The sequence below is a fragment of the Phascolarctos cinereus genome, unplaced genomic scaffold (assembly GCF_003287225.1).
Source record: "Phascolarctos cinereus isolate Bilbo 61053 unplaced genomic scaffold, phaCin_HiC Scaffold_1;HRSCAF=81, whole genome shotgun sequence".
Taxonomy (NCBI): Eukaryota; Metazoa; Chordata; class Mammalia; order Diprotodontia; family Phascolarctidae; genus Phascolarctos; species Phascolarctos cinereus.
The window spans coordinates 181020600-181048129 of record NW_027555514.1 but is presented as its reverse complement, the minus strand read 5'-3'; the positions used below and the strand labels follow the sequence as shown (position 1 = coordinate 181048129).

Genomic DNA, 27530 nt, shown 5'->3' with positions numbered 1-27530 from the left:
CATATATAAACTGCTAGATCAGTTTTAAAGTGCAACCACCTTTTGTAGAACTTCTCACCTGCATAATGCAGACTCGATATAAAAGCTGAAAAACAAAGAGAGGAAAAAGCCTGAAGAGCGATTTTGTGTGTTCCACCTGAAGTTCACTGTACCAGCCACCATTGTTTTCCTTAGCCCGATCTAACCAGCTAGGCACATTGGGGCCAATATGGTTATATTTCAGACAGCACATTTTCAGTGCATTAAAAAATACTCCCCAAATTGTCAGTAGGGAGCCACCTGCAAATAATAAGAGACATCGTGTATTATTAAAAGACATAAGACTGCCATTTTAGAACTAGACAAGACCATAGACACTATCGAATCTAACATTCTCATTTTACAGATGAAGAAATGATGCCCAGAAAGGTGAGGTGACTTGGATTTGGACAGAGGTCCCCTCATCCCCAATTCATATTCTTTTCATTGCACCTCCCTGCCTTCTTTGAACATGTTATTCATGCATCAATGTCAGTCAAGATTCTGACCACTGCAATCATTAAGGACAATAAAATTCTTGAGGTATTAGTGCCTGAAAGGTTAAACTCAAAGGGACAGGCATTAGACCTCTGCATACTCTGAATCTTGGCGTCCAATAAAGGGTGGCTTTTGAAGCCATTGTAATAAAGAAAGATAAATCTTACTTTAAAAAGAAAGATGACAAAGAGGAGACAAATTAAAACATCAAGTTAGAGAGGTCAGATTCTCAAGCACTTGTTTAATTTAATGTATTAAATTTGTGAAAGATAGTCCTTTTAACTATTATGTTAATAAGATTGGACTTTTCCTTTACTTAAGATCATGAATTTAGAAGCTGAAAAGGACCTCAGAGCCTTCTAGTTTAACTCCCTCATTCTGAAGAGGACTAAGTAAGATCCCAGAGGAATTAAATGAATTGCCTATCATCAAGGGAGTAGGAAATAGGAAGTGTAAAATTTGAACTCAGGTCTTTTGACATTCTTTTCACTTTTTTTTAAGCAGAAAAAGCCATGGATAGTAGTCATATGCTTTGGTGTGACAGTAAGATAAATTATCTTTGTTTTGACTTTTTCTTTGAATTTTGGAAATAATTATAAACTTTGAACTATTTACATATAGAAGAGCAAAAATTTTGATGAGCTTAGTTTGATTTAATTTTCTGCAGCAGCTTCTGATTGTTTTCAAATCATGAATACCAATGATTGGTACATTATCATTTATGCCTTAATACATTGCCATGCATGTATCAGTATATTTTAGACTTCCCAATGCAAAGATAAGTTAAGAAAACCTTGTCCAATAATTATGTTGCCTGTGTAATCTTGATTGCTATGGTTTTTTGAGAGCTCCCCTTGCCTAACTAGATTTTGATCATAGAAACTCATCTTATAAATTATACAAGTGCCTGGTATGGGATATTTCCAGGATAAGTGGGAGTGTAGAAAGTGCTTTGAGTTATTTAGAAAGGTGCTATACAAATCCAAAGTATAATCACGATTGTCATCATCATTATTGTTAAATTCAATTTTTCTGTAATGTGAAATAGACCAACATTTAGCTGCACAGTTCATTTTCAAAGTGCCATGGACTATTTAGTCATGAAGTTTGAATGAAGAGTATTTATTAATATTTCTCTTTGCAGCTGTAAAGTAGTTTGATTTGATCAGGTCTTTTCCTTAAGCATTGTAATGGATCTATTATGTCAACCTTTGATTAATTGGGGAAGCATGGAGGCCTGGTAATTGGATATGGAGCCTTTCACCTCCAAGTCACTGAATCAAATCTGGTCCAAATTGGTAGTGACCAAGAATGATTATAGTGATGCCTCTTTGATGGCCTCTGTGAAGTGTGTTTAGGGGGTAGGAGGCATTTCAGGAGAATGCCTGAAAAAAGGATTTGTTAACAGGAGACCCATTCTGCATTTGCCTGAGGTTGACAGTCTTAAAGGAGAGTTCCAGGAACTAATTGGACCAATGAGTCAGAACCACCTCTAAATAGGTAAACTAAACCTCTGAGGCAGGTTATAGGGATATATCTGTCCTTCTTGCTGGAAAGGACCTACTCTATAATGAAATTCTTATAGATTTTTCAATTAATTATGTTTTAGCAGGAAAAGAGCATGGGACAGATTGATAAGGAATTATACAAAGGTTAAAATCTGAAAAGTACAGGGATAAGAGGATTCAGGGGGTTTTATTTTTATTTTTTGCATTTATTTTTGTATGTTATGCATACTTTTGGTGCTCAAAAATATGTGTTCAATGAATGAATGAATGAGTGACTGTGCCAGCATTTATCTTACTTTAATGCAGCTCTCAGATGGCATTTAAAAAAAACCAAACTATGTGGGCCTTCACATTCTCCTGTCATGCATAAATAAGGCTTTGTTAGCAAAGTAATTGATATACAACCTGGATAAGAAGTAAAAAAAAAATGTGGCACAACATTATTCTATTATATTGGTACATCATAAATTTGCTTAGCCATTCTTCAATAGATGAGCATCCCTTTAATTTTCAGTTTGGGGAAACTATGAAATAAGCTGTTATGAATATTGTTGGGTGTATAGGTCATTTACTTCTTTCTTTTGATCTCTTTCACATATAGGCCTAGTTATCAGAGGGAATACACAAAGATTGAAAAGGTATGCATAATTTAGCAAGTTTTTAAGCATAGTTCTAAATAGTTTTCCAAAATGGCTAGACCAATTCACAGCTCCAGCAACACTGTATCATGTGCCTATCTTCCCATAACCCCTCCAATATTTATATTTTTTTCTTTTGGCTGTCTTTGCCAGTATAATACATATATGAGTAGTATCTCAAAGTTGCTGTAATTTGCATTTCTGTATTAGTGATTTAAAACATTTTTCATATGGTTGTTGATAGCTGGCATTGCTTCCTTTGAAAACTTCCTGTTCTCATTCTTTGATCATTTACTTTTGGGGCAAGGCTCTTAAACTTAAATCAGTTCCTTTTATATTTTGTATATAAAACCTTTATCAGAAGAACCTGCTGCAAAAAAAAAAAATCCCCAGTTAACTGTTTCTTTTTCTAACATTAGCTGCATTGATTTATATTTGCTGAACTTAAAAAATTATGTAATAAAAATTGTTCATTTTATGTTCCTTGATCTTCTTTATCCCTTGTTTGGTCAAAAATTTGTCCTCTGTTTGTAGATCTGAAAGATAATTTCTTCCTTGCTTCTTCATTTTGGTTAGAATACAATCTTTTATATATAAGTCATATAGCCATTTGGAACTTATTTTAGTACATGGTATGAGGTGTTGGTCTAATCCTAATTGCTGCCGGACTGCTTTCCAGTTTTCCTAGCACCTTTATACTGTTCAGTAGGTAGACAGGGTTCTTAGTGCATCTTTAAATGTATTGTTAAACCCAATTCAATTGCTACTGTTGGCACAATAGCTTCTCAGTCCTTACATCCCTGACTAGTGACCATTATCTCTGTTTATGACATTATTTTTAGCCCACTGGCTCTGGCTGATCAGTGAAGTCACTGATAACCAAAATTGTCTCACATCCAGCTATTGATCCTGTTTAGTACCCGTTATGTCTTATGTTATTTATATCTTCACTCTTACAAATGAAAAAAAAATGAACCCTTGTAAAAAAGAACCCTTTTGTAACATCTCACCCCTTCTGTTGATGCTAGAGTGTGGCCTGAAATCCTTCCTACAACTCTTGCCCCTAGCCAAGCACATATGAGTAGGGTTGGAAGATACCCTCAGAGCTGAATCTATTCTGTTTCCTAATTACTCTCAGTCAGACTTTACTTGACTGTTACTGTTATTAAAAGTTGACAATACCAATGCTAAGAAGTGTCCCATTCTCTCCCAAAGACTCTAAAAAACTTCCTGAAGATAGTTTGTAAAATTACAGGGATTGTTTCAGTTTTGTTTTTTATATCTCTTGACTTGTATAGTCCTTTGTACATAGTACGTATTTATGTTTGCTGAATTTTAAGAAACATAGGAAACTGAGGAAAAGAAAGACTAGAAAGCATTAGCATTGGGATAGTAAACTAGGGTGGGAAAAATACTATTAGTGAGAGGGAATGATACCTACTTAGAGAGACTATGGGAGGGAAACTAGGAATGAGATAGAGAATATAAATGACGAGGAGACAGAGAGAGTGAGAAAGAGAGAGAGAGAGAATTGGAGAAAAAGAGACAGAGAGAGACAGAGTTAGAGAAAGAGAAATAGGAGAAAAGAAGGCTGATAGAGCTTATGAGTGAGAGAGAAGAAGGTAATATGAGTGGCATGAAGAAGAGATAATTCCTTAGAAACACAGGTGGGGTGAGTGGGAAAGAGAAAAGCACCCTAATATATAAAAGCTGGGTAAATATCACTTAAGCCATCTGTTCTTCTCCAACTTGGGTCCCTGAGACCATGTGAGTGGTTTGATGTATTCTGATACATCCTGATGACTGACTGAACAGATGCATTTCCAGTTGGGGATAAGCAGGGCTGGGGTCCTGAGAAGCTAAGTGCCAATCAGATTTTGTGAGGGCAGCAAGCTTCATGAGGGAATCCCCTAGGGAAGCTGGAGCAGAAGGAAGTTGTATGGGGACAATGCTGTGTGTCCTATAACATTGTATGAAATAACTTACTTGCCTATTACCTAAAATCTGCATTCTAATGTAAGAGCTGGCTTATCCATCATCTACAAAAGAACATCAAAGATCTCATTGAATAAAACTATTGGATTCTAAGAGACACAAGCAAAATAACCAAAAATTACTCAGTCATCAGAAAAATATCAGTCAAGTCATTAGAATTTGAAAATTGTTTTTCAAATTAGGAAAAGAAATGGGAATGTGAACAAATCTAGAATCAAGAATTTAATCCAAAATGGGGACAATTCTGCTGAAATGACCAAAACTTGTAGTTCAGAAATAAGATGGTGAGTTCACACCAGTCATGTAAAACCTTAGGGATATCTCATGTAAATGTTACACTCTATGTTTTTGTGCTCCTACCTAGGGCTTCTCCTGCCTAATGTCAGACTTGGCTCATGTCTAAGTCTCTGTAACAAAGGAAAAGGACTGTCAGCTTTCTTTCAAGCACTCAGGAAAATAAAATATTAAATGTAGGGCAAATTTTATTTAACCTGACAAAAATCCACAAGAGATTCATACCTAAGACTATAAATTATTAAGATACATTCACTTTTCCTTTTTATTGGGGCCCACTCCTTCAGATACCTATATAGTCTTACAAACTTATAGTAGGCTTTTGGATAGACTTCTCTCCATGAGGGGGAAAGACTTGTAGTTATTAAAGAGTCAAGCGACTCATCCCTATGGAAAGCCCTACCTCTCCACACATGTGGATAGTCCTCTTGACTTATAGTACCACAGTGAATTGACACTGCTGGAAGGAGAAAGGTCAACCTTGTTAGAAAGTTACCTAACTTCCTTGCACCTCCACAGTCCTAATAACTCACAATACCGGTGGAGGAGAATGTCCAGGTTTACTCCTCTGCTTAATAGTTCTATCTTTTGGTACTTTATGTCCAGTTCTTGCTTAGGCCAGTAGCGTCTCTGCTGGTTTAGGAACTCCTCAGTGAATAGGCCACTTGCTACCTGTATGAATTCCTGTGATACAAGGAATTCTTCCCCGTTGCTTTTATTTTCCATCAGCTCATTGTCGGATGATTCAGAGTGAGTGTACATAGCAATTGTTTCTGTTCTGTCCAGAAACTCTGAGGATCTTTCCCTTCCAGACTTATCCTTTTATGAAGGCAAACTAGCTCATCTTTTGCCTCCATTCTTACCTAGCCTTTAATTACTGAATGGGTATTGGCTCAGACAAACTGAGACCTGAGAAAGACATTAGCTTAGTACTCTTGGGGGAAGCATGAATGTTGTATTGATGATTAGGTTTCTTTCAGGGAACCAGCTCAATCCATACATGATTACCTCCTCTCTATCCAACCTCAGAGCTCTTGGGAGGTGATCTTTTCCTAATCTCTGTGCCCTGTGTTTTTGCTCTCAATTTTAAAGCCAAATCTTAAGGTATACACCAGGCACATGATCTGGTCATGAACACATCAGTCATCTATGATTCATTGTCAATAGGGCAAGGGAAAATAAGAACAAAGAAAGGAATGTACATTTCATCAAAAAGTTATTGTTGTCAAGGGGCAACAATGGTGCAGTAGCTAGAGTACTGGGCCTGGAGTCAGGCAGACTCATCTTCCTGAGTTGAAATCTGGCCTCAGACACTTACTAGCTGTGTGATCCTGGGTAAGTCATTTAATCCTATTTGCCTCAGTTCCTCATCTATAAAATGAACTGGAGAAAGAAATGGCAAACCATTCCAGTATCTTTGCCAAGAAAACCTCAGATGGGGTCATATAGACTCTGACATGACTGAAAAATGACTGAACAACAACAAATTCTTGTCAAGGAAATTTTGTACCTTGTTGAAGGTTCATCATTAGTGACTGAGCAAAAAATTTATCCATGGGATAATTTGTATCTTTCATGAGGAAAAATCAATACCAGAACAAAGATTTTCTCACTGGAAGGCATTGAGGGCTCTTGAACTTTGTAGAAAGAGACTTTGTTATTAATGCCATAACAGAGTCCTCATCAATTGGGGCAATTCATGACTAGGCATATTTGCACATTTGAATGGTGGGCAGACTAGCTATAAATCTTTTAAAATAAATAAAACAGATGAGCTATTTTGAATGCTTTAGTCTAGAAATAATGCTTTTTCTGGAAATAAATGTTATAGCTATTTGTAAATATGTGTGTATATATATGAGTATATATGTGTATGTGTGTGTGCATATGTGTATGCATAAGTGTGTGTGTGTATATATGTATATGTATATATGTGTGTGTGTGTGTGTGTATATATATATATATATATATGTATATATATATATAAGAAAGCATTTTTCTGTTCTCTGGACTTTTAAATCCTTAGCTCTAATCCTCTGACATTGATCTAATCATGAATATCTATGCTATTTAATTATAATTTTAAAAAGCCTACATTACACTCTAGATGGTAGATGTACATTTTTCCTTCTTTGGTCACCTGCCAGTTCTCAAAATTATAGTTGTGGAAAGGAATGCAAATGAAGGCAGTGCTTGACAGCTAAATATAATGGAATGCAAGGTCCACATTTGAAAAGTTACCTTAAAATAAAAGGTAGTATATATAAAATCACTTCTTTAAGGTCACCTATGGCTTTGAATTACAGCTTTGAAGAATTTCCAATTTAGTCATTATAGAGAAAGAGGCCAAAACAAGGATTATATACTTTGCTGAAGGGAAGATAAAATTTACTTCATCATAGGTGTGTGATCTTATAAATTAGAAGTAGTAAGAACCCCACAAAAGTCATTAGATAAGGCGTTGTAAACACGAGTGAATGCTCTCACCTCAATTTTATGTTACTAACACATTCGAAAATATTTATGTCTATTTAATTCAGCCCAATATAACTTTATTAAGAGCTTATTATTGCAAGGCATTATTTTAGGTGCCAGAAATACCAAGATGAAATCAAACAGCTCTCGTTCCAAAGGAGCCTTCAATTTGTTAGGGGTTGTACTATAAATATTTTATGTGTATGTGTATGATGCACATACATTTAAATATATAAACACACACACATATATATATATATATATATACACATATATATGTATAATATCAACAGATGTCTATGTAGATTTGTGTTTATTATGGATATGTGTTTTTATACAGAGCATCCCAAAAGGTTTAATGTAGTTTTAAACTTTAATAGACACCTTGTATATTAGAAATGAAGGAAGCTATGGAAAGACGAGACCGAGGATTCTAGAAATACTTGAAGAGAGAAATAATAGGTGAGGGGATCAGGAGCATCATAATAAAATGCTTCCAACTTAGCTGAGTCTTGAGAAAGATTTTGAAAGGCAGAAATAAGGAGAAAATTCCATGTACAAAGAGGCAGCATTTGTGACTATGTGTGGCCATCATAGAGTCACAGAACCATTAGAATTCCAAAACTGAAAAGGAACTCCACAGCTACCACGTATACTAGGCCACACCAGAAAAAGAATTCCCATTACAATATACTTGCCAAGACGCATTCAAGCCTTTGCCTGATAAGTTCCTGTGAAAAGGAACCCACTATTTTGGAAGGCCATCCATTCAACTTTTGGATAGCTTTGAGTTTTAGGAAATTTTTCTTGACATCAAGCACCTCAGAGTGTGAGTGTGATCTACAGGGTGGTGGGGTTTAACTTGGAGGGGTGCTACATGAAAAGCCACACAATATTTGACCTTGTCTATCCCTTCAGTACTTTTCCTGTTTCCCACAATCTCAATCTTTCAAATATTACTATTAATGGTTTAGTTCTTCCAGTTCCCAAGAATGTAATTCATTTGAGCCAGATGAGATGAATAAATCAAGGGCAGCTAAGCACTCTATCTACTTACTTATTTTGAGTAATAACACCCCCCCCATTTTTGTTTTGCTCTTTTCACTCTGTCATTCTCCTTGAGAGAGAAAATAGCAAAAAAAAGCACTCCAAATTCAATATAATATCAGTTATTATCATCCCATCCACTTTGAGAAAGTCTCTTTTTGATTCTACCCTTTCCCTCAATGTAACAAAAACATATCTTTGTTGTCCTTAATTTTTTTTCCTTATCAACCTTAGCTCATTCTGAGCTTTAGCACTCCTGACATTGTCACCTTTTGTATTCATCTTACATTACTTTTCCTAACATCTTGGCCTGTATAGAGTTCTCTCTCTTTCCACACATGTCAACTTCCATTTTTCCTCTTCAGTGGAATTGCTTCTCTGTGTTTCTTTAGAATTTTGTTCTTGAGAGTTTCTTATATATCCATAATTGAGTTCCCCTATAGTACGTCAAATCCATGCCACTCTGCCTGCTCTGGCTTGGAATCATGTGAATCATGCTAAAAACTAGGATTTACTTTTTTTCTTTAGTCCATACTCTAATAAAGTGTTCACATTTTTCCAAGTTTCCTCTCATTGCCATCCAGCAATCAGTTCCACTCTTAGTGAAAATCAGATTTGAATTCTGCTTTGTTAATTCTGTCACTGTGTTAATAACCAAATTATTATTAAAGCAAGTCAAGAGAATGTTTGCTACTCTATTTTTACACAAAAAGGTTGATAAACAGAAAAAGAGAGACAGAGAGAGACAAAGAGAGTTCCTCTGTCTCTCTCTTTGTGTCTATCTGAATGTCTAAATAATTGAAATTCCCAATCACTACTATGCCATGCTATTTCCTCTTTCCATTCTATGCTCTCATGTCAAAATTGCTAGTTTGTCCCTTCATTTTGGTTCTTCTGCTTCCTTTTATGTGTGTCTTTACCCATTAGAAAGTAAACTTCTTGAGGGCAGGGCCTATCTTTATTTCTGTTGGTATTTATACTCTTGGTTCATGACATATAGTAAGTGCTTAATAAACATTTATTGGCTGTTTTGACTCACTTAAATCTCTCTTTTTCAGGAACCAGTTTATTTGATACCTTCATTCTTGTTCTTTCACTCCCAATTAAATCAAATTCTATTCAAACCAAGACACATTTATCAAGTCTTTACTATATGCAAGACACTGAGCAAAGTGCTTAGAGATAGAAAGACAAAAAATGAAAAACCATACTTGCCCTCAGGGTACTTCCATTCTATTTGATAGATATATGCATATGTATATATGTGTTCATAATATGTATGTGTATATGTATGCATGTGTATACATGCATATGTGCATCTATATCTATATCTATCTCTATGTATATATTTGTTTGAAGAAGGATATAACAATTACAACTAGGGGAATCAGGAAAAGCTTCCTGTAGGAGGTAGTGTATAAGCTTAACCTCTAAGAAAGCTGGGGATTCTAAGAGGCAGAAGTGAGAACAGAGAAATTTCTTGGCACGGGGGGTGGTGGGCAGCTTGTGCAAAGGCATGGAGAAGAGAGGTAGAATGCAATTTGTAGATGAGGAGATAAGTGATCTGGTTTGGAGCAGAACACGGGTAGAAAAGGAGAGATGTGCAATAAGCCTGCAAAAGTAGGTTTAAGTCACATCACCAAGAGCTTTAAGTGTCAAACTGAGAAATTGCATTTTGTCCTAGAGCCAATAGGAAGGAACAAAAGATTTTTGAGCCAGGGACTGATATGGGTTGGATCTATTCTTTATTTTTGGTGCCCATGAGGAGGATGGTTAGAGAGAATTAAAAAAAGAAAAGAAAATTAGGAAGTTGTTGCAACATTCCAGGCAAGAGGTGATGAAGGACTGAAACAATGGCCATGTGGCAATAAACCTTAGCAGCTGATTTGATGTAGAGCCTAAGGAAAAGGGTGATGATGCTAAAATTGAAAACCTGACTAGAAGAATGATGGTACCCTTAATACAAATAGAGAAATTTAGAGAAGAGATTGAGTTCATGGAAGTGGCACATTAAATTGAAAATGTCTCTTGAACATCCAGTTTTACATGTCCAACAGACAATTGGTGGTGTAGGGCTAGAACTCATGAGAGGCATTTGACTGGAGAGATAGATTTAAATATCATCTGCACAGAAATGATAATCTAATCCATGAAAACTTATGATATCACTAAATGAGAGGACATAAAGGGAGATGTCCTAGGATAGAGCCTTGCAGGATACCTACACTTAGAGGATCAGGATAACATGGATGATGATCAGGCAAAAGAAACTGAGAAGATAGGAAGAGAATAATGCCATGAAAACCAAAGGAGGACATATTGTTCACAAGGAGGGAGTGGATAACAGCATAAAAACAAAATTTGAGAGCTGTCAAGAAGTACAAGAACTAAGGCAATTGAATTTAACAATAAAGATCATACCGGAAGCCTTGGAGAAATTTGAATGGAGAGGCAGGCTGGAAAACAATGAAAGAGCTTGAAGAGTCAGAACAAAAGGAGTGGATGCAGGTAGTATTGACGGTGTTTCTAGTATTTTGACTGGAAGATGAAGGAGAGATCTAATCAGGGTTTATCTGGTAAATACTTAAAATTAGTCTCCAAAAAACTACATACAACACATTTTAAAGTTCAATCAGCATTATTAACATTTTCCCATCACTTTCTTAAGTCTAGACAATCAAGAAAATAATGACTCAAGTATTAATTTCTTTGCAGATTTCTGAGGCAGAAATCCTCACATTAAAAAGTTAACAAACAGCTCTTGCCAGCTGAATTAGGCTGGCCCCAGTACACCCTTGGGTATGATAGGATAGTTTGAGTGGGTGGCAGGATTATGTAAAGGGTTTTTTTCGGGGGGGATAGGGTGACTTGTACATAAACAGCAGGAAGAGATGGAAGATTATAGAGACAGAGAAGAGCATTCAGAGGAGATGATAAGTGATAGAATCAAGGATACAAGTAGAGGTTTTGGCCTTAGAAAAGAGGAGCGACACTTCTTCCTTTGAGACTGGAAGAAATGATAATAAAGGATGACATTGAGGAGTTTAAAGGTATAGAATAAGGAAGAACAGCATATTTTGATTGATGGGCTATTTTTTTTTTTTGCAAAAAGTAGGAAATGAGGTCCTCTCTTGAGAGAGGGAGTCAGGAAGAGAGAGTGTAGAAGTCTTGAGGAGAGAAGAGGAGTAGAGAAAGTGAATGGTGCAGATAACCCAGGGTTGGAGTTTGGCCATGTATGAGAATTGATGGGACAAAGGGTCAAGGAATTCACTATAAGGGCTAGTGTATAATTGAAATAGTTAACTAAAAGTAAGGATTTTGAAGGTACAAAAATGAGGCCAAAGTGAAGGTGATAAACTGGGAGAGAATGGAGAGGGGTGACATGGGGCTTATGTAAAATTATTATTAGGAACTAGGGTAATGTAGAGAAATAGCATGAACTTCAATGGAAGAAAGAATGTTGAGTCATGGCAGCAGACCTAGGATCTGGAAGTGTCAATGAACAGCAAAGACTGTGGCTACTCCTCCTTACCCAAAGATGCTAGGGAACATAAGAGAAGATACTAGAAAGGGTGACTGGCTTCTGCAATTTTTTATGAGGTCTTCTGGGTCTCATTGAGTTCATAAAGATGGAAGGAACATGATAGAAGTCTAAAATGAATGATAGCTTATTGACAAGAAAATGAAGATTCCATAAAACAATGGAAGGAAAGAGCGAAGCAGGCTATGAACTTTGGCAGCACAGGTTTGAAGTGGAAGAAGATGAGAGAATGGGGTAGTAGCAGTAGGCAAGGCAAGCTTTCATTTAGGAGGCTTTCACAGGGATTAAGAAAGAAAAAGATTAGGATTTTGCTATTCAAAGAATGAAGATGTAGGGCATTTGACCTGTACTCCCACCCTCAAGGATTGTGTAACCACAGAAAGTGACAACAATTAGATATCTTTCAAGTACAGGGAGGAAGGAAAATTTGATCAGTTACCTGGGTCTTTAAATACACTAGAATTATTTCCAACAATCTAACTGAAATTTACATTCACTATCAAATTAAAAAAACAACAACAAGATTATAGAGAATGATACACAGTTGGAAAGTTCCCTGCATGTGGAAACAAACATTGGGCTCTACTGCTAAATGTATTCTGATTTATGAAGTTTGGTTTCCGAGACTGTGGTCCTAGGTAAGATCTCAGTTCAGCCATGGTAGTTTCTCCTCTGTCCCATTATGGTGGTAATAGAGAATTCTAGTGTTGTTGCCATTGAGTAAGTCTTTGTAGCTTCTTTGGGTGGTCCTTACTCTCCAGGATATTTTCTTATCCTAATGATGGTGTTTACTCTGCACAGAAAGGGAAGTTGCTTTTATGCAGCAGGTGGTATTTGCTTTCCTAGGCCCTAGAGTTGATTTCCTGAACCTTTCAATGATATTTCTAGAATTAAGGTCCCCAACATATCACATGTTCTTGTTCCGGCCTCTACTGTGGGGATATATTGCACAAGGCCATCTCAAGAGAGATAAATCACATACTCAGACTAGGAGCAGATTTATTGGCATCCATGTCTGGCCAATTCATGCTTTGTTATGATGAATGTTATGATATATATTGCTTCCCTTTCTTAGCTGTAACTCTCATACTGTAAATTAGTAATAGCAAAATTTGTTAATTTATGCACCCATCTAGTTGCCTGGATGAAATCAGGGCAGCAGTCCACTTTTTCAGATAGGGGTAGGGGTTATTGCATATGTCTGATACAGGTCTAACTGAAGGTCAGCATAAGGATACAGCATGAGATAAGGGAATTTGATTAATGAGACAACAGAGATTTCAGAGAACATGGTGGAAGGGAAAGGCAGAGGAGGGTAGGGACTAGAAAATAATGATAATAAACTGGATAGGAATGAGATTTTGATGAGACATTCCAGGACAAATTTGGTAGTGACTCAATCACAGACATTAAGGGACAAGTGATGAGAGTTTGTAAGCTATTGCATATCTGAAATACTCTCTCATCAAAATACTCAATAGCTCAGAACTGGAGGTAGTAAGGTTGATGACAGTAGAGGTTGGAAAGGTTATATGGTGAAGGAAACTACTCATTCTGGGTAAAATATATTGAAGACAGCTATTTGGTATTCCATTGCTCTCCATATCAACCCTTATGTGGGGCTATGTGAGGGCTAGGAGAGATAGTTTAACGTGTCTAAGAAAGTTTAGCTTCTTTTATTTTGTTGCTGATCATATATAAAACAGTAATGATATTCATAATACAAAGAGATAGCTGAGTCCCGAGGATTTAGTTATAGAAATAAAAGGGATTATGATGGCAATTCAGGAATAGGTCATTCTTAAGAAGCCCAGAAATATTGATTCATGCAGATAATACAAATAAATGGTATGCCACACATCATTTCAGGCTGCAAAAATTTCATACCTACTGAATCCTGAGCAAGATGTGACCTGTAGGTGGGATTATATGTAAAAAATTCACTGTCTTTCATAAACTAACATATAGCATATCCTTGTACTATAGGTAAAGACTTTGAAATTGCCTTGGAAATTTAATAAATAAACTGTAGAACTTGAGTGTTATCTGAGACTGAACTGTGACTAGGACAGGATATTGATCTATAAAAATTTAAGAACATTTTTTCTCAGTCTCCGTACCAAATACTTATACTTTTCAAGTTAAATGAAATTAAAAGCTTTCAAAATATAAAGACCTGGAAGAAGAAATTAAAATTACATAAAAACATAATGAAATAAACAGTTCAGTGAGTGCTGGACTTGTAGTTAGGAAGACCTGAGTTCAAAACTTGCCTTAGATACTTACTAGATTTATGACCCTTGACAAGGCTCTTAATTGATGTCAACTTCTGTTTATCTGTAAAATGGAGCAATAATATCATGTTCTTCCATGGTCATTATGAGAATCAAATGGGATTATACATGCATGCATATATACATGTATATGTGAAATTTTGTAAACCTTAAAGTTCTATTTAAATGTTAGCTTTTCGGTTTTTACTGGAATGATCCTAATTGCTTTCAGGAAGCCTACAGAAATTGAGCCTATGTCCCAATTACTTTTATTCAATTGCAAAAATCAGCCATTTCATCCATTTGCATAATAGTTTACAGAATATTTAAAAGTAATAACAACAGGGTAGAAACATATTAGAACTATTTCTATCTGAACTACATCAAAATTTAAAAAAAGAGAGAGAATGAGTTAACAATAACAATAGCTCATATTTTTATAAGACTTCAAGGTTTTCAAAATGCTTTCCTTGTGATAATCTGGGTTGGGGATTTCAAATTTTACATTTTAAAAAATTTTTAATTTTGTGAATTTTACAAATTCAGAAACTGAGACTCTGAGGGAGAGAGAGATAAAGTGTCTTCCCATCAGAGCCAGGGCTTCAGGACAGATTTTTTGATCCAAGATTCAGTGCTCTTTGTCATGTGCCATATTTCTAGTAAATTGAATCCCTTTGTTTCCCTCAACATACTAACATATCTATCCTCTTCAAAAACATCAGACCCCTTCATTAATATGGATATATTTTCAAATGTTACTTGGGCAAAAAGCAAAGTTGAAAAGCCATTCAGTGAATTTAAATCTATTCAGGCAATTCAGTCCCTCCACTTCAAATAAGCTTTTGATAGTAAAATCCATTCTCTTTTTTGGGAGAGGAATACATGTTGCAAGATGGACCAAAATGATCTTTCAGTGTAGATAGTTAATTTTCCCTCTAATTTCCCCCTAATCATTGTATATTCAAAGGACTATGAAACTGCATATACCATTTGATCCAGCAATACCACCACTAGATCTCTATCCCAAAGAGATCATATAAAAGGGAAAAGAACCCACATGTACAAAAATATTTATAGCAGCTCTTTTTGTGCTGGCAAAGGATTAGAAATTGAAGGGATGCCCATCAATTGGGGAATGGCTGAACAAGTTGTGGTATATGAATGTAATAGAATACTATTGTTCTGTAAGAAATGAGGAGATGGATTTCAGAAAACCTAGAAAATTTACATGTATTGTTCATTGTTAATCTGAGATTTGTTAATCTCTCTCCCTTACACCGATTTTTTCCTATTATTATCAATACCTTACACCTCAGGATTATACAGAAAGGAAGCTTCAAGATCACTTCAAGGATTTGAATGTTCTCCTACCCATAGTTCTAAGTTTCAGAATACCTCCTTCCCTGATTCCCTTTAGGGATCCAAGAATAGTGCTCTGCAGGTGGTCATACAGTTCTGCCACAGAGACCAGTATTATTATTATTATTAATTGTACATTATTTATATATTATTATAATACATTATTAATTATCATTAGATTATTATTATAAATTATTAAGAAGGCCTTGTTATCACTGAAAACATTGTGGGTTGATAAGATTTTTTTAGGTTATTATCAGCATTTTCCCATGAAAATCCTATTCTGATGGCTTTTTGTGGTGTGGAAATCATGTCAAATTTGCAGAGGCTTTGCCAGTAGAGTATATGTTCTGATAGGTTTGCACATGAACTCAGCAATAGTCTGTGACTCTATTGTCAATGGCAAGTTTTGGAAAGTTTAAATCACCAGAAGACTGGTCAGCAAGTTATGCATTTTTTTAACCATTTTTGACCAATATTTCATAAATTGGAGGTCTTTTAGAATGTCAAACTATCATATGATTAGGAATCAGACCTGGATGCTGATTCAAAATTTTCCATCCATTGTTATTCAGTTGTGTCCAACTCTTCATAATCCCATGGACTATATAGCATGCCAATTCTGTCTCTGGAGTTTTCTTGGCAAAGATTCTGGAGTGGTTTGCTGTCGAGGGCCAGCACTGATGAGTCAGAGGATTCAGTCCATTCCAGGTTTTACCTATTGATTGTCCCCTGTCTAATGGGTGCCTAACTCAGATATGTGGGCTCTCCAACCTCCCTTGCTCTGTCTCTCTTGAAAACAGAAGGACCTTGAAGATTATAGGAAGTGAGGAAACTGTTCAGGGGAGACTCCCCCTGGTTACTGTTCCCATGGAAAAATAATTGTTGATACTTTGCCTTTTTCTACTCTGAGTTCTGTTCCCATGAATGAGGTATAAAAACCCTAGCCCTCAGATTAATAAATGGAGCTGGTCCTTTACCTGTCTCCCACCTGGCCCACATGTATTTCTTTATCTCCCTCATACTCTACTGGAAAACAAACACTGCCGTGGACGCAGATGTCCATGACAGTTTGCCATTTCCTTCTCCATTTTAAGCCTGTGATAACTAGTATTCTCAGGTGGTCTCCCATCTAAGTACTAACTAGACCAACTGAGGTTAGTTTCAGAGATAAAAGGAGATTGGGCATGTTCAGAATCTTATGACCATAGACAATCTACTAACTCATTAAGAAAATCTTTAAGGCTTTAAGAAAGACTCATGTGCAACATTGTAAAGTCACTTAAAATGGTATCTGCAATACTTACCCAATAGGCCCATTCTATTGCAAGGATAAAGCCTGATGATATATCATAGAAGGCTTTTGATTTTTAAAAATCATTGCAGAAATTAAAAGCATTAAGATTGTATGTTAAATATTGAGTTAGTTACCTGGACTTCTTGAAAGTCAGACTACTGAAACTTTGCTAGATCCCAAGATTTTAGAAAGCTTTCTAGAATAGGCCTAAAGATCAGGCTCACTCAATTAGTAATCCAATTCAATTCAATAAATATTTATTAAGCACTTACTAAGAGCTAGCACAAATGAAAAGAAAGAGAGTTCCTGCTGTTAAGGAGCTTGCAATCTAATGAAGGAAGACAATACTCAAAAGGAAGCTGGAAACTCAGAGAGCATGGTGTTCTCTTGAGTTGAAACAAGAAGAGCAGTTGATCTATAAAGGGAGGCTTTGGGATGAGATTGTTATTCCACCTTCCAGGTCTCCAATTAACAGAAATTTGCCAACATATTGGCTATACCATTATGAATTTATTGCCTATAGTATTCTTGAAGAGCATTTACTAAATCAAAGGAAATGTGATTTGTCTCAGTAGAGGAAAATTCATTTTTTAAGGACTAGTCCAAGGCAGATGCCTCATCATTTCCTGTTTGTCTGTAAGACTTCATCATGCCCCTTAGCGAGGTTCCCTCCTTCTCTTCCTTCTCCTCTGTCACCCTCCATCCTTTGTTTTTCAGCTTCTTTTTATATATTGTCTTTCCCCATTAAACTGTCAACTCCTTGAGGAAAGTGACCTTTCTTTGCATCTCTAGTGTTCAGCACAGTGCCCGACACATACTAATTTCTTAATAAATGTTTATTAACTAGCTGACAGGAAGTATTATTACTAGATATAATCATTAGTATCTTATAATAGAAAAGAGCAAATTAGAAACTCAAGCAGTCAAAAGAGTTCAAGGAGAAAATAAGGAGAGATAAGTAAGGAGATAGATAGTAAGAGAGTACTTAGCTGTCCTTAAAGAATTCAAGGTACACTAGTACCTTGTATACTGAAAGAACTGGCACATATGATTGTTGAGTCATTGTCAAAGATACTTGAAAGATAATAGTGAAAAGGAGAAGTAGTGTATCAGTGGTAAAAAGCAAATTTTGTCCTGCTTTTCAAAAAGAAAAGAATGGAATCTGCAAAATAAATAGGCCAATGAGCCTGACTGGAGAATTCTAGAATGTATTATTAAAGGTTTCACAGGTAAACCTCTAGAAAAGAGTTACAATGAGCCAAAATGATCTTAAGAACTAGTCTTTCCAGATTAATCTTATTTTCTTTTTGACAGGTATAAACTAGTAGAAAACAGAATTGCTATAGGTAGAGTTTACCTAGGTTTTAGCAAAAAAATTACTAAAATATCTCATGCTATTTTAGTAGAAAAGATAGAGGGATGTCAGCTAGACAATATTAGATGTATTTGGAACTGGTTGAGTGGCTGAAATAAAAAAAAATTATTAATGGTTTGTTGTTAGCTTGGCATGAAATTTCCAATGCATTGCCCCTGGAATAAGTGCTTGGACCTGTACTATTTAACATTTTCATCAATGACTTGGATAAAGACATAATGGTATACTTAGCAAATTTGTAAATGAGACAAAACTGGGAGGGATAACTAAGAGTGAATAATAGAGTCAAGATTAAAAAAAAGATCTTGAAAGTCTAGAATATTGGGCTGAATCTAATAAGATGGAATTTAATGAGGATAAGAGTTCTGTCTCTGACATATAATCATGGTATGATCCCATGCAGGTCATTTAACTTTCATTACTACAGGCAGTTCTCCAAGACTATAAGTTGAAGAATTAGTGCTGATCGGCATTAGTAGAGATATTTTCTTCACGAATTTCATATTCCAATTATATCACACGATTAATTAAAAAAAGAAATTTTGAACTTTGATTAAAAATATTGTGCTTCACAAGTAAAAAAATTGGCAAAACATGTTAGTTAATAAACATGTATTAAACACCTATATACTATGCCAGGTGCTGCTTGTTTAAAAGAGGATCTAGAGATTTCTGGGGACTGTAAGCTTAAATAAGTCTGTGAGATATGGCAGGCAGCAATTTGTAGGCCACATTAAGAAGGAAGAGCTTCCAGGAATAAGGAGGTAATAGTCTTCTGTTCTCTGCCCTGGTCAGATCATATCTGTAATACTGGGTGCAGTTTGGAGTACCACATTTTAGAAAGGGCTCACTGATTAGCTGGAAATCATCCAAAGAAGGGCAGTACTTTGAGTATCTACCATGTGCATGAGTTAAAGAATGGGATATTTTGTCTGGAGAAAACTTAGAGAGGAAATAACTGCTTTTTTAAGTGTTTGAAGGGCTGAATATGAAAGAAGGATTCAATTTGTTTGACCCCTGAGAGCAGATCCAAGATCAATGAATGGGTGCTGCAAAGAGGCAACTTTTATACTTGATACCAAGAAAATACTTTCCTAACTATTAGAGCAGTTTAGTAGTGGAATGGGCTGCCTGGGGAGATGGTGGACTCTCTCCCTTTTATTAGAAATGTTCAAGTAGCAACTGTATGTCCCTTTATGAGATATGTTGTAGTGCAAGTTCTTTTGGGAGTATAGGTTAGACTGAAACAGATCTTTATCCCTAAAACTCTTCCAAACTCAAAAATTTTGTGATTCTGTGAAATGGCAAAAGTTGAAAAATAAAATGGTAATACTCAGAAAGGATATTCACCTACCTTTTTCTGGTTTGTAAATTAGTTCACTGTGTACCATGTGAATAGTAATCAGAGCCATAAGCATCGACATAAATGGAATAAGGAAAACAAAATTTCTGGCCACTGATTGCTGGACATAACATATTCCCAGAAAGGCAATAACTGCATTTAGATTCATCAGCCAATTGCACCTATAGTAAATGGAGAGACAAAAAAACAACATCCTAATGAGCCTACTTCAAGTTACAAATAGTCATGCTAATGTTTTTGCACAAATTTGAGCTAAGAAGTGATTTAATCTGAAGGTCTAAAAGATGGTTTTCAAATACTAGGTCCACTAAGTGTATGGTCAGAGTGTAAGACCTCAGTAACAAAATTTTCTTCATCTATTCAATAAACAGAGTTCCAGCCTCATGAAAATACATGCCGTTTTATGGGGATGTGTTTTCTCCTTTAGAAATGTTGCCTAAGCAAACTCTTGATCTTGAAGGTTTCCTTGGTAGTAGTTCTGGATTGTAAATTAGTTCACTGTGTACCATGTGAATAGTAATCAGAGCCATAAGCATCGACATAAATGGAATAAGGAAAACAAAATTTCTGGCCAAGCTTATGCTTGGTGGGACAGAAAAAAAAAAGTAATAGAAAAGCCAGAAACATTGGTAAACAGTGTTGGAGGTAGTACAGTGGTAGAGGGCTGGGTCTGAAGTCAGGAAGACCTGAATTCAAATCCTTTCTTAGACACTTAGTAGCTGTGCGACCCTGGACCAGTAATTTAATCTCAGATTGCTTCAGTTTCCTTTTCTGTAAAAGGGAATAATAATAGCACCTACTTCCAGAGTTGTTGTGAAATAATAATTTGAAGTGCTTAGCATGGTGCCTGGCATTTAATAAGTGCTGTGTAAATGTTAGCTGGCATTGCTGCTGTTATTATTATTATTACTATTATTATTACTATTATTATTACTATTATTAATATTTCCAAAGGCCCCAGAGTACCAGAATTAAACAAGAAGTATACAGGACACACAAGGAAATGAGTGACCTTTGAAAAACATCCTCAATTTTTGCTTGTGAACTTTATAAACCAGTTTAACTAGGTAAGGTAAGTAGCCCTTTGAGTATTGAGTGTTTTGAGGATAATTTCCAGGTTCCAGGAAAACTTCTTTGCTTAAAATATTCTCCCAACTGCTTGTTGTGGTACTAAATGAAATCACTAGAACTTCAAACTTTTTTTAAAAAAAATCAAATCATAGATTTTTAGAGTTGGAAGTGTTTTCAGAGGACCTTTTTATATGCCCAGGAGGAAAGATACCTTAAACCAGAATTTTCCAAACTATGGCGTGTGCTCTCCTGAGGGGATACAAGACACTTTTGGTGAGGGGAAGAGGTTGTGGAGTACAAAATTATGGCCCCAAATGACTAGAAATGTTCAATTATCTCTATTACATGAGTGTGCATGAGTGTATTGCCAATGTAAGTTATATGTGTCTACATGTATTTGTCTAGATGTGGCTTATAGGGAGGTTTGAATAGGTATCTCTAGTGTCTCCTTTGACCATTCATCTATGAGGAAGACTTTAAATTACTGCTCTGGAGGGAGGTAAGAGACTGGCATACTCTCCTTTCCTCAGAAAGGAGGCATCAAGCTAAAATTGTGTCTAACTTTCTCCCTAAATATTGCCAGTTGAGGGGAAATAATTTCTAGGTTCTAGCTCTACTCTTGGTCACCATCCCTTTAACAGGGAATGCTGATAGCTATATACACAAAGGATTGAATTCCTCCCCACTAAATGTCAGTTGCATGAAGACCCTCACACATAATGAATACCAAATAAACTTATTTATTTGACTATGGCAAACAGAAATCATAGAAGTTACACCAATTAGAATATTCCAGTTATTGGATTCTCCCACTGGGAAAGAAGCAAAGGATAGAGAGAAAGAGAGAGAGAGAGAGAGAGAGAGAGAGAGAGAGAGAGAGAGAGAGAGAGAGAGAGAGAGAGAGAGAGAGAGAGAGAACTAATCTCAGCTAAGGGAAAATTCTCCAAAATATCTAATGCAACAAGATAGGAATAAGGACATGATCAGGGTGCTGGCTCCTCTATATGCCAGCTTCTTCCCAGAAGAATTAAATAACCTTCTACCCTGAATTAAATAGAAGGGAAAAATCTGCTTATTATTCACTTGACTGGTCCACCAAAATGATTTTCTTTTTTATTCTAAAGACCTAGATAGTTATAAACATAAATGGATAAATAAGTGTCCCATGTGCCATGGATAAATACAACCAATTTGGTTTTTCTCTGAAAAAAAAGATTAATATACTTCTTGTGATGATATATTGAAATAAGCATTTTGACCTGAACATCAAATTACGTTTTGGCTAGAAGTAAAAAAAAAAAAGGCTTCTCTGTTTCATCAAAGTGATACCAGTTTTGCTACCATTCTCAATAGCTTATTTGTGTGAAATGTGATTTTTCTTCTATCAATGTAATAAAGATAAAATACTGATCATGATTAGTGGTTGAAAAATAATTATGAGTAGAAATAACATTGAAAAATGTGTTTTGAGAAACTATGCAAAAAAGACCTTATTTACCACATTTATACTATTACTGTTATTTTATATATTACAATTAAAATTACAAAAATATTTTATCAAAAGTGTCTTACATTATTTTATTGTATTTAAAATTTTTTTTTTTGTATTTGTACTCTCTGGTTGTCTCCACTAACAGCTTGTCAAGAATTATTTTGTAAGATGCTTGTAAAGTCTTAGAGTTTGCAGGGAGTAGAGTTCTTTAGGACTTGGACACTGGATGGTGAGATGCTATGCAAAAGGAGGGGTCAGAGGTTCATAAAAGTGTGGCTAGTAGAGAACTAGTGTCTAAGCCTCTCATTTTATAGATTAGTTAAGTGTGATACAGAGAAGTTAATCAATACATCAATCAACAGGTATGTATTAATCACTTACTATATACTGGATGGTATATTAGGTGTTAGAGATAAAAAGATAGAAATGAAATAGTTCCTTTCCTGACCAAATGACTTAATGATTATCACAGAAACAGTTTTTGAGGCACAAGTATTAAGTATTTCTACTATTATTATTAGTATGATAACTAGCACAATAACTGACATCTTTACATTATTTTAATGTTTGTGAAACACTTTACATACAAGGTCAAAGAAAAAAATGTCTATTTCATAGAATAAGAGCTAGATAGTTTTAAACTGAGGAAGTCTTATTTTTCACTATTAATTCTCTCCCCATAATGTGGTAGTGAATAATAGGAAGAAGACGTGCGTATTTGTTGGACAGGTGAGGAGTGTGGGCTGGCTTAAATCCACAGAGTGCCCAGGCATCTCTCCTCTGGTTCTTCTCAGGGACATCCCCTGTCCTTCTATGCTTGTACAGAAGTTCGTTATTAAATAATTATGCAATCACAGCCCCATAGACCAGCACTTTTTAAACCGTGGGTCACGAGCCCATGTGGGGTCAGAAAAAATTTGGCAACAGAAAAAAGTTTCTGAATGAGTAGTGACCAAAAATTAGTTAAAAATCAAACAGATGAGTCCAAGGTGTTTCTGACAGCACTTGCCCATGTTGCATCACACTACTTCACTACAGCCTTGATTCTGAACACAAAAGCATGCATGCTTTGCATTGTGCATGCCCTCAGGCCACGCAATACCACCCAATGCTGCTGAAATGCAAAAAGGAGTAACAAGTAGAAAAAGTTTAAGAAGCCCTGCTTAGACCATAACTGTGGCATAGCTAGTGAAAAGTAAATACACATCCTCACCTGTTTCCATAAATTATTCATGGTTTCCTTGTCACATTGTTCTACCATTTCAAAAGTGGCATAGAAAAAGTCTTTAGTTTATTGCTAAACAATTCTGCTATGATCTTTAATCTGATTTCTCACTTTTCAACAATATTTACAGACTCTTCACTTTGACTGCCTTACTTACACAATGTCCTCATTTTTATCTCCCTGTCTTTGGTTGTATTGTTTTCATCATCTCAAAAAATACCCTCTTTACTCTCCTTTGTCTACTCAAAGACTACCTGCTCTTAAGATGTTGTTCCTCCTCAATATTTTTATTTCATTGATTTCATTTGAATAATCATTTAGCAACTACTATGAACAAGATATTTTTTTCTAGTCTCCTTCCGCAAGAAACTTTACATGATTGGTCTAGTAAGCATCAGCTACCTCCAGAGCTTTGAGTTTGTCACACATTTTAATAAGTAATTGTATATTGTCTTGTATTTTTGTTTCAGTTATATTATTCTCCCTAAATGGATTGAATGTAATGTCCTTGATATCTGGGATAATTTTTCTTATATTTTCTGTATCTATCAAGATCTAACACTGTGATGGGCACTTAATAGGTATTTTTTATCTCTTGTTAATTAGTTGACAAGACATTTGGGATATTATATGGAACTGGCCAAGAGTTGGCTTGGGAAAATAACAATCTTTTACTGTAATTCTGTTAGCAAAGGAATGTTTGACACATGGTAGGCAATCTAAAGGGGAAATTTTATGAGGTTTCTGGATGAAATTCTTAGACAGCCTCAGGTCATCCTTTAATGCTGCTGTAAGCTAATGAGTTGTGACTGCAGGTATGGTAACTGAGGAACTAAGGGGAACATTGAACTGGAAATCATGCTGTATTTCTTTCAAACTTTTGCAAATAATTTTATTCAAAAGTAAGTATTGTTCAGAAAATTCAGGAAGACATTTTGTGATTCTTCAATGTAATATATGTTCTTGTAAATTTAAACTGTTCTAAAGATGGTCAAGGAAACTTGCTGTTATCCAAACACCTTAATATTTTTTTTTAAGAACAGCCAGTAAAGGAGAAGGAACTTACTATTTTTCCTAACTGGAATGAGAAGAGTATACAAACATGAAGGAAAGAGTGGCAGGAGCAGGCATCTAATGAACCTTACTCTTATCTAAATCAGGCAAAGAAAGGTTGAAAACACAGACACTAACATACACAAACACAATAAGAGTTTGGTGCAGAATTACATTAAACTTAAAAGTGAGACAGGAAGGTAGACTTGGAGAAGGAATGATCTTAAAAGGAAAACCAACTTGAAAATCATGTGGACCATAAAGGATGGATTTAAAAGAGAGACAAAAACAGTTTTAGGAAAGAGATCAGTCTGGATTTGGTGAAGAAAAGAGGGAGAGAAGAGCAGGGACATGATTTCAATTATATATTACTAGTGTTGATCAGATTCTGAAGTTTTTTGGCTAGCATCTTATTTAAATGTTTTGCATCAATATTATACAATATCCACCAGGGATGTGAATCTATGGCTCTTTCTTTGCTTGTTTTTTTCATAATTTACTCTTCAGAACTGCATTTGTCTAGTGAGAAGAATTTGTCAGAGGACTGTATTTTCAGTTACTGAGACCAATTTGGAATATATCTCTTAAAACATTTGATATAATTTTCTTATAAACCTAACAGGACCAAGTGTCTTCCCACCTGCTTGGCAATTCACTTAAGCTCATTCAATTTCTCTTTCTGAGGTGAGAATGAATTGTTTGTTAATTTTGGGGTGGATTTTTTGGGGGAGTAATGATCCCTTTCCTTTAAATTCTTGGTTTTGCTAACCTGTGTGTCCTAATAATCTTTTAAATTTTTTTCTATCACTTGTAATTTCGTTCTGTCAAGTATTTCTTATGGTAGTTTGATTTTTCCCCTAGTTTTGTTTCACACAGATTAAAGGTTCATTTGTATCACTATTATTATTCTTGCTTCAGTTTTTGGTACTTAATTTTTCATTTATTCTCTTTAAATTAAATTTTATTTTCATACCTATGTTTTCTGTCTTTCCTCCCTCACTCCAACTGAAAAAGCCAGAAAAACAAACTCTCTTTTAAAATATATATAGTTAAAAAAAAACTTTCTACATTAGCCAAGCCAAAATAAAAATCAGTCAATCTGTACTTTGAGTCTATTATTTGTTAGTTAGCAAGGGGGTAGCATGTTTCACCTTGAAACTTCTGGAATTGTGTTTGATCATTGTGTTGATTAGAATTCCTAAGTCTTTTAAGGTTGTTTGTTTTTTACCATATTCCTTTCGTATAAATTGTTCTCTTGGTCCTGCTCATTTCACTCTGCATCACTTCATACAAGTCTATCCATGTTTTCTGAAATTATCCCTTATATAACTTATTACAGCAAAATAATATTCCATCATATTTATATACCATAACATATTCAGCCATTTTCCAATTGACATGCACACTCTTTTGTTGTATCCCATTTCTAATTTTTAGCCACTACAAAAAGAAGTGCAATATTTTTGTATGCATGGGTCTTTTTTCTCTTTCTTTTTTTGGGGTATGTATCCAGTAAGCCAAGAAAAAAATTTTTTTTGGCTTTTTTTTAGGCAATTTGGATTAAGTGACTTGCCCAAGGTCACACAGCTAGTAAGTGTCAAGTGTTGGGTCTGAGCTCGTATTTGAACTCAGGTCCTCCTGACTTCAGGGCCGGTGCTCTATCCACTGCACCACCTAGCTGCCCCAAGAAAAAACATTTTAAAGGGCAATAAGAAGATAATAGATCTCATGGCACAAATGAAACAGAGAGCAGTGCCTATATAGAGAGGTCTCTACACAGAAGTTCCAGTGATACCAGGCCTAAATGTAGATTTTGTCATATAGGTTAAGAAGAGAATGAAGCAAGAGGAAAGCTTCATATATTTAATGCCAAAAGAGGGCTGTACATTATAAGTGCCTGTCATTCTCTTCTGATACATTTCAACCTACAACAATATCAAGAGAAGGATTTGGTGATTTGACATTAAATGTCCTTTAAGAGATTAAGCATGGAAAATGAATGAAGTGTATATTTTGTGGCCAGTCTGTTGCTATTGGATGTGAAATAAAAGCTTGTGTTAAGACTTACCATTCATTGTGGCAAGCTAATATGACAAAGCTAGATGTACTGAAAATATGTCACAAAGGATTTACAAACTATACTGTAAAAACCCTAGTGGGAATGATGAATGAGGTGAAGAAGATGAAGAATGAGAAAGCAAAAGCTGGGGAAAAGTAGAAAGTGATCATAGTGTCTTCCCTCAACAGCAACTCAGTGGAAAGTGGGTTCAAAGGACAGAAAGTTAGAAAACTGGGAATGAATAAGACATCCATAACTGCTATTTTTTCACTGTGTTTTTTTTTTTTAAATCAGAAGGGGTTAGGAACTTTCTACTGCCTGACACTACTAGATTCTTCATGAGCTGACTGAGATGTTCATGTGTGTGAGCCTTCAATAAGTGGCAGAGTGTTATTTGTCGATATGATGTAGTTTGTAGTCTTCAGTGTCTGGAAAAAAATAGAAACACAATGATATGTACAGTGTCAAAAGTGAAGGCAGACATTGAAATGAACTAAACTCTATTTCTGTACTGAATAAAATTCTAAAATCTGGAATGTTTAAAAAAAGTCAAAAAGTCAAAAGTCTACATAGTTTAGTAGCTCTTGGAGAATAGTTCCAAATTGCTTTCCAGAATGGCTCCATGAACAACAGTGCTTTAATGTATCTGTTTTCTGACAGCCCCTTCAGTATTTTTTCTTTTTTCTTCTTTTTGGCCTGTTTTGACAATCTGAAGGATTGTGCTTCTTTTAAATTTGCTAATCTGTTTGATATTATAGATTTTTTGTAACATTTCATGCTGTTCATTAATTCTTACTCTTTCAATTATATTAATTTCCATTTTTAAAGGTACAATTTTCCCAAAATTTTTTGTAACTTGTTTTGTTTTTAGTCACCCTCTTTTACCACTTGTTCATGTTTCTCTGATGTTATTTGATTCATTTTTTAGGATATTAATACACAATCTCCT

The 27530-nt window shown here is 35.4% G+C and overlaps 1 protein-coding gene and 1 pseudogene across 1 annotated transcript in view; one reads left to right on the top strand and one right to left on the bottom strand.

Moving 5' to 3' along the window:
* The window catches only part of SLC15A5 (solute carrier family 15 member 5), a 139665-nt gene that overhangs the window by 84527 nt on the left and 27608 nt on the right, over positions 1-27530 (bottom strand). Inside the window, 2 exon segments of the mRNA XM_020994227.2 lie at positions 59-279; positions 19673-19842. Of these exon segments, the coding sequence (XP_020849886.1) occupies positions 59-279; positions 19673-19842 (391 nt within the window).
* Positions 20075-26808, top strand: LOC144456858 (PHD finger protein 6 pseudogene; annotated as a pseudogene).